Genomic DNA, 15,360 nt, shown 5'->3' on the forward strand with positions numbered 1-15,360 from the left:
ACTGCAGTACTGCAAGAGACTCTCTTATCTGTGTCCTATATTCCCAGCATCTCTGTGCTGCAAGACACTCCTTGTTTCTGTCCTGTGTTCCCAGCACCCCAGTGCTACAAAAGACTTTCATGCCAGTGTCATCTGCTCCCAGCACCCCAGTGCTACAAAAGACTTTCATGCCAGTGTCCTGCGCTCCCAGCACCCCAGTGTTATAAAATACTTTCATGCCAGTGTCCTGCGCTTCCAGCACCCCAGTGTTACAAAAGACTTTCATGCCAGTGTCCTGCGCTCCCAGCACCCCAGTGTTACAAAAGACTTTCATGCCAGTGTCCTGCGCTCCCAGCACCCCAGTGTTACAAAAGACTTTCATGCCTGTGCCCTGCGCTCCCAGCACCCCAGTGTTACAAAAGACTTTCATGCCTGTGCCCTGCGCTCCCAGCACCCCAGTGTTACAAAAGACTTTCATGCCTGTGCCCTGCGCTCCCAGCACCCCAGTGCTACAAAAGACTTTCATGCCAGTGTCCTGCGCTCCCAGCACCCCAGTGTTACAAAAGACTTTCATGCCAGTGTCCTGCGCTCCCAGCACCCCAGTGCTACAAAAGATTTTCATGCCAGTGTCCTGTGCTCTCAGCACTGCAGTTTTGCAAGAGGCTCTTAGATTTTTGTCCTGTGATCCCAGCACCCCGATGCTTCTAGATTCTCTCCTATGTTCCTGTGCTTCCTGCTTTGTAGCTGCCTGTTTGGGTGAGTGGTAAAGCGAGCAACAGGGACTCGATGGTGTCCCCTTTTTGAAGACAATGCCATTTTGTCCTAATTGGACAAGGTGACAGTGCCTCTTTAAATGTGAAGGCCTTGGGGTTGTAATCCTGGATTTTCATCAACCTGAAACAAGCATGCATTGTGGGGGGCACAAGCCTATTCCAGGTCAATGGCTCACTTGAAAGATATTTGATGCCTCCTCGGCTCTACCAAATTGTGTTTTTATTGCTGGCAGTATGGGGCCCCTCCCAAAATCCATACCAGACCCTTATTAAAGCATGCCCCATGGCTGGCCAGATGAGGGGGAGAGGAGCGTGTGGCCTTTTGCCTCTTGAGCCATACCAGGCCACATGCCCTTGACAAAGCACCATCTCCTTATGTTGATGGGCACAAGGCCCCCCACAACTCTGGCCTGGTGCTAATGGCTTCCTGAAAACTGGTTTTAGTGGGAATACTTCTGCTAAATATATCACTTCCTGCTGCAGCTGGAGGTTTGACATGGCCAGACACCAATTTATTTTTTATTTTTGTCGAATCTCTGATCAAACAAAATTTGGTCTGAACTGCCAGCTTATCACTAGTCCAGAGCTGTATCCCCTTCACTCACACCGCAGTACATGATTTCCGCCACTAGATGTCTTCAGTCTTCCAGGGTAAATGACAGCCAGCATCATTCAACCTGCTTCTTCAGAGCCCAGGTCATCCTGGACCCACCCCAAGCCTGTGACTGGACAGTGAAAGGAGAAGCAGCACAGTGATGTTCACACATCCCCCCGTCACTCTGCTCTCTCCACCTGTCAGGATGCTCATTGTCCATGTCTTAACTAAGTGGCACCTTGCGCTTCTTCCTCTCCAAGTCTAAGCTCTGCTGGACATCAAGAGGCTGATACCAGGTCAAATTATAATAGTTACACTGCTTGGAGGAATTTGAAAAAAGCCACCCTTGCAGTGGGCCCCCCCCCCCCCATACTACAAGGGATAAGTGTTTGTTATGTCTGCAATAAGGAGTAAACATTTACCTCAATATCCCTAAATTGTATGTGATGACACAGGGCTCCGCCAACAGAAGGAGGAGAGTGCCAGAGTGTGGGTTTAAGGTACATATTCCTACCTATACTATACCCTCTTGACATAGTGAGCATTTATAAAAGGTGTGGAGGTGGTGGGATTTAACCACTTCAATACCGGGCACTTTTACCCCCTTCCTGTCCAGGCCAATTTTCAGCTTTCCGCGCAGTTGCATTTTGAATGACAATTGTGCGGTCATGTAAGGCCGCGTACACACGGGCAGACTGTTCGCCCAACTTAGTTCGTCAAACAATCCGACAAACAGTCCGCTCAAAATTTGCATGAACGGACTTGACCACACACGATGAACGAACAGTCCGCTGAAAGCGTGCGCGATGACGTGAACGGCACGTACGACGGGACGAGAAATTCGACGTCCAATACACTGCAATGCAACCTTCGCCGTGTAAATCCTTTCTGAGCATGCGCGAAACTTAGTTTGTCGAACAAGCCTACACACGAGCGGACTGTCCGCTGAAACCAAGTTTCAGCGGACTGTCTTACGGAAATTCCGAAAAACTTTGTTCGTCAGACAGTCCGCTGAAACAGTCCGCTGAAGCCCACACACGAGCGGACTGTCCGCTGAAACACGGTTCAGCGGACTAAGTTGGGCGAACAGTCCGCCCGTGGGTACGCGGCCTAACACTGTACCCAAACTAAATTTTTATCTTTTTTTTCCCCCACAGAAATAGCGTTTTTTTCCACTGAGTTTTTTTATTGTTTGCGAAATAAACGTATAAAAATTTGCAAATAAATATTTTGTCTTCATACATTTAGGCCAAACTGTACTCTGCTACATTTCATTGGTGAAAATAACCCAAATCAGTGTATATTATTGTGTCTGTAGGAAAGTTATAGAGTCCACAAACTATGGGATATACAGTATCTGAAAATGTATCACACGTGATGTACTGACGGACGATCTCATTTCTTGAGGCCTGAAAATGCCAGTACGAATACCCCCCAAATCACCCCTTTTTTTGGAAACTAGACAGTCCAAGGTATTTAGTAAGAGGCATGGCTGTTTTTTTGAAGTTGTAATTTTTTTGTCACAATTTTTGGAAAAATTAAGAAATAATAAAAAATAAAAATTCACTATTTTAGTTTTTACATACTGTCACCAGTGCAGTACAGCGTCAAAATATAACTAGTGTGGCGGTAATCAGGGAAATGTTATTTACAAAAAAACATTCTTATATAACTTTTATTTTTTACAAATTTTTTTTGTATTTAACACGCTGTGACCAGAGCAATATAGTGTTACCATAGTAACAATGTACTACTCTGTGGAAGTGATCAGGATTTTATTTTATTATTTTTTCACATTATGTTTGATTATAGCGGTGCATTATAGACTTGTGCACAACAGAAAATTTTGTTTAGTTTCGGTTTGTTGTCATTCGTAAAATACATCATTTCGTTCTGTTATATTCGTTATGTTACGTTAATATGTTTTTGGATAATTCCTTATTATTCGTAGAGTGTCGAATTCATTCGTTCGTATTCGTTGAAATTCGCTATTTATGTATGTATAGACATTCGTGATAATGATTCGTAGTTTGGAAAGTCGTTTGTTTATTGAATCTTTTAACACACACAATGACAACGTCTCTTCTCCTTATACATCACCCTTCTAAGGCCTCTTTCACACGGGGCGGATCAGTAATGATCCGCCCCGTGATGATCCACTCACTCAGCGGGGATCGCTCCGTTGTCCCCGCTGAGCCGGCTGCGGACAGGGCGGTCTCCGCACACTGTGCGGGGGCCGCCCTGTCAGCTCTCCGCTCTCCTCTATGGGAATCGGATGAGCACGGACCGTGTGTCCGTCTTCATCCGATCCGCTCTGCAGACAGATAGAAAAATAGGATTTTCCTCCGTCTGCAGTATCGGACTGTTGCGGAGGCGGAGGAAATCGGGTGTCTGCGGATGTTCATCCGCAGACACCCGCTATCCCATAGGGATGAATGTATGCCCGTATTTCATCCACAAACGGATGGATGAAATACGGACATATCATCCGCATGTGTGAAAGGGGCCTAACTCAGTTCTCAGGAATGCACTTTGCCAGTAATCCATCTTCTGGCACAAAATTAATCGGCTGAGTGGACTATAAGATTTACTTTGAGCTGACCTTTTGTTTCATTAGATCTTTAAAGAATTACCGAATCATGTAGAATTCATTCAAATTCATTTGTTATATTTCTTACGTATTCGTTGTTATTTGTTATTTTTTTATTCGGATGCATCCGAATGTCCGAAAGATGCAAAATTCGGCCAAATTTCGATTCATTGCAAAACTAATTGCACAAGCCTAGTGCATTACATAGGCTGGGCGGGTAGTGGTTAATGATTACAGAATTGTATATTTTATATTTGCTTTCAGCCTCAGCTTTAGGAGCAATTTACCACATAGTCCATGTATCATTAACACAAATTTTTTGATGAACCGATTCGGGTTCTTGAATTTCATGTAAAATAGTGTGAAATTACCCCTCTAGTAAAAGACGCTGTAAGGGCCCCATACAAATTTGCTGCACACATTTTGATGGCAAATTCTAGATTAGATGAATTCCTATAATCACCATCGCCATCTAGTGGCCAAAATGCGGTATATCTTACTATTGGGGTATTTTAGAAAATGATGTCGCATTTTGGCCACTAGATGGCGCTGACGATCATAGAAATTAATCTATTACAGAAACTACGGGCACAATTTGTGCAGCCTACACAAGGGTGTGCGATTTTCATCTTGTGAATGTTTTATAAATAGAACCCTTAGGAAGGATCACACTGTTACACAACTGAGTTTAATGCAATGCTGACATAGTAGAAGTGTGGATTTAGGGTAATACCAGTTATTGGCTACCTAAATACATTGGCTACATAAAGATTGCTGTGCAAGTTTTTAAGATAATAAAACAATGCAATGAAGATAACACTCACTTCTCTGTGGTGCCTCCCTTTCCGTGTGGTTCATCAGGTAAATTGGAGATTCATCGAAGACTCTAAGATTGTCTGTAGAAAGAAGAAGAGAAGACAATGTCATAAAAACTGTGTTACGTTTTACATAATCTCTTTAGATGAGTGACTCTCAGCCACCAGGCTGTGATCCACTGCTGGACCATGTCCTCCCTTCTCCCAGGCCTACAGCCAGCTGCAGATCTCTTAATCTCTTACAGTGCCTCCCAACTCTCTATAGTGGCCGACAGTGCCCCCAGGCCCTCTGAGAGCCCTTAGAGTCCACAGTGACCCCCCCTCCAACCTCCCACAGTGCCTCCTGAGAGCCTTCAGCCTCTACAGTGCTACCCAGGCTCCCACAGTGCCCCCAGGCCCTTCTGAAAGTCCTTACATTTTGGCCCCCAACCTCCTATGGTGCTACCCATCCTTCCAGTTTATATATAGGGTCTCGGACTCGTGGTGGCACGGGGCGAAATACAGGCCCAAGCTGTCACCTTCTCCTCTTCTTCCCTCCCTCTCTCCACCCTCCCTCTGTATACATGTATGGTGGGTTGGGCTGGATCAGGGAAATGGAGGGGCAGTGAATGGCCATGACGGCACTTCCCGCCATTATCGCACATGCACGAATATTTGGCGAATGCGTGGTGCACAGCTGGCTGGCACATGCGTAGTAGCACATTCTGCCACCCAGGCAATGTATTATGATGCCACGGCAGGGGGCGATGTTGGGATATGGCGCTTTGAGAGTTTTACCACATTTAAAGTGAATATCACACATACTCCTCCAGGTGATCTACATGGAGGCATGTATCTATGGCCCTTGTGGTATTGCGAGAACCCCCCAGTGACTGTTCTCTTCAGCTGCAATTATTTTTGTGTCCAGCTCTGGGATGACCTACATGGCATAATTAGGGGGACCCCTATGGATGGGTATTGACCCCCCTGCCTGTGTCTTTGTAGACCTCACTCTGGGATTTCTGGGTGCCTACTGGGAGACTTGTGGATTAAATATGTGCTGTGTAAGCAGATAAGAGGTAGGTGTTAATGAAGGTTTGTATGTTTGCTTAGCAGAGCCTTCATAGCTGTTTCTCACTACCCATGTCCTGCTGGATCTTTTCAGTCTAAATTTCCTTTCTTGAGTTGTAATTTACTAATATACAGGATTAAAGAGACAGACATTTAGTTATGTTTTGCCCTTTGTTTTATTTTATTTCCAACTAGCATCACTCTCTGGCTCTGATTTAGCAACTCCACATTCTCCGGCATCCGCTCCCCATTCCTGGGGTTGATTTTTGTGGCCTGGGGGGGTAGTCTTTTGACTTGGTCCGTTTGTTCGTATCTACAAACTTTCTAGAATTCCTGACTGGGTCGGAGTGAATATTACATGCATCCCACTGATATTGATGAGTTCCCTGTTCTCATACTAATTATGAGTCAGTGGTTGAATAATCAAAATTAATTAAATATAAACTAAAATGTTTATTATTTATTGACTGTATATTATATATGTGTTTTTTGTATTTTTCTAGTTGTTTGAACCATATATTACCCCCGAACCCTTGAAGAAGCCGACAATGATGAAACACGTTGGATTTGCTATTTCCTGCTTTAATACATGTTGTATACAAAATTAACTATTACCTGAAATTTATGCTATAAATATATATACCGTATTTATCGACGTATAATATGCACTTTTTTCCCCTTAAAATCAGGGGGAAATCGTGGGTGCGTGTTATATGCCGACCCCCCGCCGATCCCCCTCTGACTGAAGGGAGAGGAGTGAGAGCCGCCGATATACACATAGCCGAGTGTACTTGGCTAGGCTCGGCTACTCTCTGCTCCGCTCACAGTCACGCCCAGTCCTGCCATTGGACCTGTGTTATGTCCTTCATAGGAGCTGGGCCAAGGGGTGGGACTGGGCGGGACTGTGAGAGGAGCCGAGCCTAGCCGAGTACATAGGACATCTGGCTCTGTATATCACGGCGGCGCTAATTTTAAACAAGCAAGGCTGCAATGACATAGGACAAGGCTGCAATGAGACTGGGCAAGGCTGCAGATGGACACTGATCATTCTGCAATGATGGGCAAGGCTGCATATGGACACTGATAAGGCTGCATTTATGGGCATTTAAATGTAAGTTTTTTTCCTTAAGCTTCCTTCCTAAAAGTTTTTTTTCCTTAAAATTCACTCCTAAACTTGGGGTGCGTGTTATACGCCAATAAATAGGGTATGTATGACACTATATGTGGGAAAGAAACTACCTTTCAGGGTGTTTTTCTTGGTTTGAACAATATGTGTAGGAACAAATCTATGCTTTTAAGAGGTATTACCCCCAATATATATTTTTTACTATTTTTGTAATAAAAACTTTTTTACACTTATATATGTAGTGATATGTACCGGAGGTTCCCAGCACTCCTAAAGTCCCATTCTTTGCATTGCATTTTCTTCAGTTACTATAGGGATGTGGTGCTTTCAGTCAGGCTCATTTTTGTTATATTTCTACTTTTTTGGGTGGAAAACACCCATTGATTGAGACCTGACTCAGAATTAAAGATAATTAAATTTTATTACTAAAGACTAGATTGGTTTAGTATATTTAGAAAAAGATTTATGGATTATTAGGTTCTAATGAAACATTTTTTCGGGACAGGATTGGGAGGGCTTCACCTGCAGGATAAGATCTGAAGCAATAGGCACAACTGAGGGCCAATGGGACTTAGACACATGGTTCCAAAGAATCAAACAGCTACTGATTAAAAAGTCATCCCTGTATTGGCACAAAAATAGTTTGATCTTTTTATAGAGCAAAAATGAATGCCTTTTGGTCTCCATATTCAAATTTTTCCCACTATACCTTCAGTGAACACTGAGATGAAAGGATTGTGGGAAGATAATCTCCAAACCTGCTTGATACGCATGATGGAGATTTTAAATTATCATTATGAAAGGGAGATCAGGGGAGATAGCTGATCAAATCCAAACACTAAGCTCTGACAACCAACAGTTATTGTGAAATGCAGCCTATGCAGAGAAACAAAAAGGGTTAAATGAATTCATGGAAAACGTTAATAATAAAAAGATAGTGTTGAATAAAAATATAAAATTCATGAGAGACATCCTGGCATACGATACAAACAAGGCCTACAAATGCCAGCAAACTCATAGGGGGAAGCCTACCGGCACCATCACGTTCTTCTGCACAACAGGATAAATCATGTGATGCACCTATTATTGATGATAATACCGATTTACCTTCCTCATTTTCTTCCTGTTCTCTTACTTCACACCAGGTTTTTTCAGCCTTATTTGATACTCCTGAACGAGTGAAAAACAAGAAATTCAAATTTGGTGGACGGGGCACTCATAATGCACCAACCAAAAGACAGAACATCAGCAAGAGTAACTTCTTTGCTACACAGAGAACCCAACCTTACCACCTCCTAACTTTTTCTTTTTCTCAATTCAAACCTTCTACCCTCACTCATCTGCCTCTTGGTGGTAGTACTACTACACAAACACATTCGGGTGGATTTGGCTCCTTGGGAAGAGAATACAAACCCAAGTAAGCAAATTAATAAAACCAACTCTAAACCTATAGTCCCTTCCCAATCTTGCCCATCCCCCTTGGTGAATTCCAAGCGGCTGGGCAATCTGGGACTATACCTAGTAAAACAGACCTAACTAGGGACGATCTACAAGTTATCAATTTATCCTCATACAAATTTACGGATGATGAAAAATCACTACTATGTTTGGGTCTTAGTTTTTGTCCCATCCAAGGCGTAGATAGATTTGAGATGGCAAAAGATGTTATATTATTTGCCAGAAAATTGACATTCCATATAATTCATTATAAAATTCTTGCCCTTTATGCCCAGAAAGCTTGTGATTTGGAGCTTTGGAAAGATTTTATCATAAATGATTTTCGGCCCTTGGGGACCTTATGTAATTATGGAAGGAAAGCAATCCAGGGGGCTCAGATAGCCTCTGGATGTCCCCCGGGGGAATCTCAGCATTAAATAAAGTACTGATAGCAGGATATAAAAAACAAATCGCAACCTTCCCCCCCCCCCTCTTCAGCGCAATTTACACATCTGGTCCTTTGTTCAAAAAAGTACTTAATGATATCAAATCCTTATCAAATATGTCTATGAATGGTGAAAATCTAACAGAATGCTTTACAAAACCTAAAGAAAAATTATAATATTATCATAAAACCTTCAGCTAAAAGGGAGAAATGTGGTGATTATGGATCAAGAAAAATACAATAAATTGTGTATGGCCATCCTGAACAATTCTGCTTGGTATAGACAGATTACAGAAACTCAAATCATTAAAGTGATTGTAAAGGCCCTTTTTTTGTTTTGTTTTTTAAAATAACAAACGTTATACTTCCCTACTCTGTGCAGTTGGTTTTGCACAGAGCAGCCCAGATCCTCCTCTTCCCGGGTCCCTCTTTGCTGATCCTAGCCCCCCCTCCTTTGAATGCCCCTCAGACAGCAGCTTGCTACAGGGGGCACCCAAGCCGAGTGAGAGCTCCATGCATTTATTCAGACATGGAGCCCTGACCTGGCCCCACCCCTCTCTCCCCTGATTGGCTGACTGACTTTAATTGACAGCCATGGAAGCTAATGGCGCTGCTGCTCTGTCTCAGCCAATCAGGAGGAGTGTACTTGATGGCTGAGGGTGATATACGCCACCGCTCAAAGGCAGGTCCTGGGAACTCAGAGATAATTGCTCCAGGTGAAGGGATCCAGGTGCGAGCCACAACATGCAGATAATGTGGATAATGACAGAATTCTGGACGGCCACACTCCAAAGCTAAAACAATGCTTTATTCAAATAATATTAGGAACACAGCAAATGACATCACAGAAAAAGATGCTAACACTGACGCGTTTCGCACTAAAGCTAGTGCTTGATGGCTGAGGGTATCGTGGACATCGCTGGAGAGAGAAGGAGCTCAGGTAGGTAATTGAGGGGTGCTGGGGAGGCTGCTACACGGAGAAGGTTTTTTATCTTAATGCATAGAATGCATTAAGATAAAAAACCTTCTGCCTTTACAACTCCTTTAAGTTTCATATGGAATTTAGGAATATCATTGCAAGAGCATTCACAGATATTATAAATAGAATCACTTTGGGGCCTATCCTAGCTGTTGGAAATGTGGTAATCTAGAGGCCAGTTTCTGTCATATGTTGTGGTACTGTCCCAAAGTACACTCTTTCTGGGTAGAGACGACGCAATTTATAGCCTCGCTGTTAACAATCCCAATTCCGCTGACTGTACCAGTCTGCTTACGTTACTGGGCCTGGTGGGCTCTTTATGCACCACACAGCAACTAAGACCCTCATAGGACTTCTGCTTTTTTATGCCCCTAAGGCAATATTGCTAAAATGGAAACAATCAGAAGCTCCCTCTCTGAACTCTTGGAAAGACCTGGTCAACTCTACAATACCATTATATAAAGCCACATATCACTCCCGTGGGTGTACTGCTAAATTTGACAAAGTGTGGAAACTATGGCTTGACTTTGCCTCCACTAACGCTACTCAAGAGTTTATCTTACCCCCATTAACTACTCCTTCCGTGCTAACACCTGCTAAGACCCCCATGACAACCCTTTAGTTGAAACCTTAGTATCCTAGGTCTAGTACTTGAGTTCCCTCTTGGGAAACCTCACCTCTATCGAAGACGAGTTGCACATTCTCCTTTCATAATTTCTCTAAATGGAGTGGCTGAGCAGTGATATTCTATTGTTTGTATTTTGTTGTTTCTTTTCTTTTTTTTCTGTTGCTAACAGCACTGTTTTTTAGGCAGATAACCTGTTAGGTACCGTTTCACGTGGTACTTTTTTTAAGCTGGGGAATGCCCTAAGGCTCTGTTTTTGTAACTCTTCTAAAAATCAATGAAGAGAATGAAAAAAATTAATAAAAAATAAATAGAAAAACTTATGAAGTTCTAAATTTACCAGTCACACCAACCTTCTATTCCTTGCTGAAAGTGCACAAAATGCTGGGACTCTCACGGGCTGCCCGATTATATTGGGAATTGGCTGCATTTCTGAAAAGGCTAGCCAGCTAATCAATGATTATTTAGGACCATCTGTAATATCCTTACCCTTATATGTACAAGATACCAGAGATCTATTAAAAATTTTCGAGAACATCACAGTACCAACCAATGCTTGGTTGTTGAGGTGCTATATTGCTCAATACCCCACAACAAGGTGGTAGCAATGATTGCAGAATTCTTGAGGGAACAAGATAGATCCCTGTGGAAATATAACACCTTTGTTTTGGAATTACTTGAATATATCAGGGAACGTATTCATTTTTAACGGCTCCCGCTACCTCCAGGTGTAGAGGGTTGCAATGGGGACAAAATGTGCCCCATCATATGAAAACCTGTACCTGGTGGGGTGGGAGCATTCCGTTTTCTTTGGTAAGGATTCATCTACATATCTAGCTGTAAATTATCATTTAACCCTTGTAGTACGAGGGCTACCCCACTGCACTGGTGGATTTTTACTTCTTCATTTTCCGAAGTCATAAATCAGAAATCATAGAAGTTTTCTGTAAGGCGGCTGCAGATCCTAGATGTGAACACTTCCAGTTATGTTCAAGAGATAAAATAAACATTGTATATAACAGAGGAGAAATGCAGAAGCAGCACATTCAAATAACACACACACACGTGTCAGACTCCGTGTACAGACGCACACACATACAAAAAGAAAAAAAGTTGTTATCTCTGAACTTACGATTACGAGCCATATTTGTGAAGACGGGCGAGATCAACTATGGTGGGATGTCGGAGAGGTGGGCAGATGTTGAAGAAACAAATTCTCAGAAAATGGACGTATAGTGCAGGAGCCGGCCTATTTGTCTCCCTCTCGCCGTCTCTGTGATCTCTCCCCACACACAAACTGTTGAAATAAGACAAAAATTATGACTGTGGAAATAAACATCTCAACCCACAAAGCTAACTCAGTAGGATAAGGGTCTGTTCACACTGGTATGACTTTGAAGCCGACCTGCACAGCACCACTTCATCGCGACTTGCATACGACTTCTTTAACAGAAGTCAATGCAAGTCATGCTGAAGTCACCCCTAAGGAGCGCAGGAACTTTTTTCTGAATGACTTGAGTTGCACCAATTCATTCTTGTGCTGCCCTAGGCAAGACTAAAATCAAGCTCCCCATCTAAATTTATTGGCTATTTGGGGTATCTGGTGGCTATGTGGGGGTCTACGGTGGACTGTGGGGTAGTAACATGCAGTCTCTGGTATTACTGGTGAGGGCGGGGTGAGAGAGAGAAAGAAAGAGCGAGAGGAGGATGAGAGAATGAGGAGGGGGAAAGGGGGTGAGAGAGAGGGCAGGGTGTTGAGAGAGAGGGGGGGGGGAGAGGGGGACTCCCCTCTCAAGCTATTACTAGACTTGACAAACTTCACAAGTTTTTTGCACAATTGCAGCAAGTGCGCATTGCATGACTCTGATTCAACTTTCTTTGAAAACATTCTGCAAGTCTGCTGCAAGTTCTGGTCCAGTTATGTTGTGCAATAGTCATCCCACCACAGGGGGTCACTGTGGCTGAATGTTCATGCTGTAGACTTGCAGAGCTCTTGCTATAGACTCACCACTGCAACTTTGCTCTTGCTAGAGACTTGCCACACAAATCTGCTACAAATTGGAAAAGTGTCAACTAGAACTTGTGCTTCAAGTGCTCTACAAGTGTACAACTTACCAGTAAAAATGTGCAACAAGTTAAGAAAACTTGCAATTCAACAATGCCACAAATTTGTGGCAACTTATCCTTGCTATCTGGGATATACTACCATACCCTGAAAAGCCACACTATGGGGTTGATTTACTAAAACCGGAGAGTGCAAAATCTGGTGGACTTGGCCATGGTAGCCAATTTTTTTTTTTTTTGGATAGAGTAACACCCCTTACTTACTATTAGATATTCTGCAGATTTTTGTCTTCGGGTTTACCAAAACCGTGTAGTGCAAGGGCCTGCCTGATTGCATACAAATTGAAACTCTTAAAGTCTGACCTCATATTATATGGTTTTGGTAAATCTGAAGACAAAAATCTGCAGAAAATCTAAATACTATGTATGGGGTCCAATTGAGGGCCACAACCCTTGTACGGTTAATTTTTGCCATCTTTGTCCCATTGGGGAGATTTCCCTTCACTTCCTGTCCCATTGGCAAACAGGAAGTGAAAGGAAATCCTTGCAAATTAAGGGAATTGCTAGGGCAGTGATTCTCAACCAGGGTTCTTCCAGAGGTTGCTAGGGGTTCCTTCAGCATTGGGCAATTTCTGCCTCTCAGATAAGTTCCCACTCACACCATTAATCTTTTTAGCTATCTGTAAGGAGGTAATTCTTCCCAATGACCACAAGTATAAGGACCATTCTTCCCACTGACCATCACACTAATGTATCATGAGTTCTAGACTTTAAATTTTTAGCAGGGGTTCCCTGAGACCGAAGAACTGTTTCAAGGGTTCCTCTGTGTTGAAAGGGTTGAGAAAGGCTGCTCTAGGGTAACCCAAGGTTACCAGGACTAATGTCCCCATTGGAAGATTTCCCCTCTATTACTTTTCTGGGGACAACCCAAAATTTGGTGATTTTCTTTTACTTTCACTTTCAATGATAATGGTAAACAGGACAAATAAGAGAGGGTGACGCCACCAATCGGGGACACAGACAGCAATAAAAACTGACAGGTGTTCTAACCCATCTCCACTCTAACCAAAACTACAAAAAAAAAAAAAAAATGTGCCTTTAGTTATACTTTAAGCTTTGACTAAAATCTGGAAGCTGATTGGTTTCTGTGCACAGCTGCACCAGATTTTGCACTCAACAGTTTTAGTAAATCAACCCTTGGGGTCCAATCACGATGCCCACAATGTGTGTGCACAGGTTAGCTATTGTTTTTCAATGGTGCTAGTTCACATTTGTGATGAGTTGATGTGGGATATCATACATAATACAGCCATAATGGCAGCATATGAAAATGCACGACTGTTGAAAATTAACATAAACATGTATGAAATCATGCACATACTAGTGTAAAGTCCAGCTCTTAGGCTGGATTCACACCTATGGCATTTTTAGTGCTTTATTGCATTTTGCAGATTTGCACTGCAGAACGTGTTCCATAGGAAACCATGTTAAATGGACTGTAGTGCAAAATGCAAAAAGCACTAAAACTGCATAGGTGTGAATCCAGCTTTAGTGTACAGTCACTGCTTCACTTACCTTATGGTATAATGAAAGGTCCTCTTTAGAAGTACTTCCATGTATGTGTTATGCTACATCACCCAAGAACATGTATGTCTCAACTATGGGCATTATATGGACTTGCCACTCCCATTCCTGTACATATATAGATAACTTACTTGTGTTGGGTCCCGACTGCGCACATATCAAAGTTCAGCTTCTGAGAGATATTAAGGGACAGCCTTCCTGTTTGTGTCTCTTTTACATATCGTAATTCTGCATGCTAAACAGATCCAGAGCAGAAGAGAAAGCGACAGTAATTCATTCTGTACATAGGGCCACACCTGTCTCATATGTCTCTCAAGCAGCTACCTCCTGTGATCCAGACCCAATCCAGCCATATCGTTTTTTGAGGCTTGGGTGGAATGATCTCTGGACCAAATTCTAATGGAATCTATAGACATTTATTAATGTATACAGTGCCTTACAAAAGTATTCACCCCCCTTGGCATTTTTCGTGTTTTGTTGCCTCACAACCTGGAATTAACATGAATTGTTTGAGGATTTGCATCATTTAATTTACAGAATATGCCCACAACTTTGAAGATGTTTTTTTTTATTGTGAAGCAAACAACAAATAGGACAAAATAACAGAAACAGTCAATGTGCATAACTATTCACCCTCCCTAAAGTCAATACTTTGTAGAGCAATCTTTTGCGGCTATCACAGCTCCAAGTTGCTTTAGATAAGTGAGCTTGCCACATTTTACCACTGGGATTTTTGCCCATTCCTCCAAGCAAAACTGTTCCAGCTCCTTCAAGTTGGATGGTTTGCGCTTGTGAACAGCAATCTTTAAGTCTTACCACAGATTTTCTATTGGATTGAGGTCTGAGCTTTGACTAGGCCATTCTAACACATTTACATGTTTCCCCTTAAACCACTCAAGTGTTGCTTTAGCAGTGTGTTTGGGGTCATTGTCCTGCTGGAAGGTGAACCTCCATCCTAGCCTCAAATCACACACAGAGTGGTACAGGTTTTGCTCAAGAATATCCCTGTATTTGGCACCATCCATCTTTCCCTCAACTCTGACCAGTTTCCCAGTCCTGACTGCTGAAAAACAGGGATGGTGTTCTTTGGGTGGTGTGATGTGTTGGGTTTGCGCCAGACACGTTTTCTTTGATAGCCAAAAAGTAAAATTTTAGTCTCATCAGACCAGAGCACCTTCCTCCATACATTTTTGGAGTCTCCCGCATGTCTGTTCACAAACTCAAAACGGGCCATTTTGTTTTTTGGCTAAAAGTAATGGCTTTCTTCTGGCCACTATGCCATAAAGCCCAACTCTATG

At 42.7% G+C, this 15,360-nt stretch overlaps 1 protein-coding gene across 2 annotated transcripts in view; it reads right to left on the reverse strand.

The window, feature by feature from the left end:
• Positions 1-14,308, reverse strand: part of LOC143923549 (NACHT, LRR and PYD domains-containing protein 1a allele 5-like) — a 40,746-nt gene extending 26,438 nt beyond the window's left edge. Inside the window, exons 1-4 of one of the 2 annotated variants that reach the window (XM_077447312.1) lie at positions 14,194-14,308; positions 11,547-11,711; positions 8,036-8,098; positions 4,762-4,833 (exon numbers count right to left, since the gene is read on the reverse strand). In XM_077447312.1, coding sequence (XP_077303438.1) covers positions 4,762-4,833; positions 8,036-8,098; positions 11,547-11,559 — 148 coding nt within the window. In that variant the 5' untranslated portion in view covers positions 11,560-11,711; positions 14,194-14,308. The other variant, XM_077447311.1, reaches the window with a different exon arrangement.
• Positions 14,309-15,360: the final 1,052 nt, after the last annotated feature.

The sequence above is a fragment of the Lithobates pipiens genome, unplaced genomic scaffold (genome assembly GCF_037356315.1).
Source record: "Lithobates pipiens isolate NorthernLeopardFrog02 unplaced genomic scaffold, aLitPip1_a1.2 Scaffold_22, whole genome shotgun sequence".
NCBI classification, from domain to species: Eukaryota; Metazoa; Chordata; class Amphibia; order Anura; family Ranidae; genus Lithobates; species Lithobates pipiens.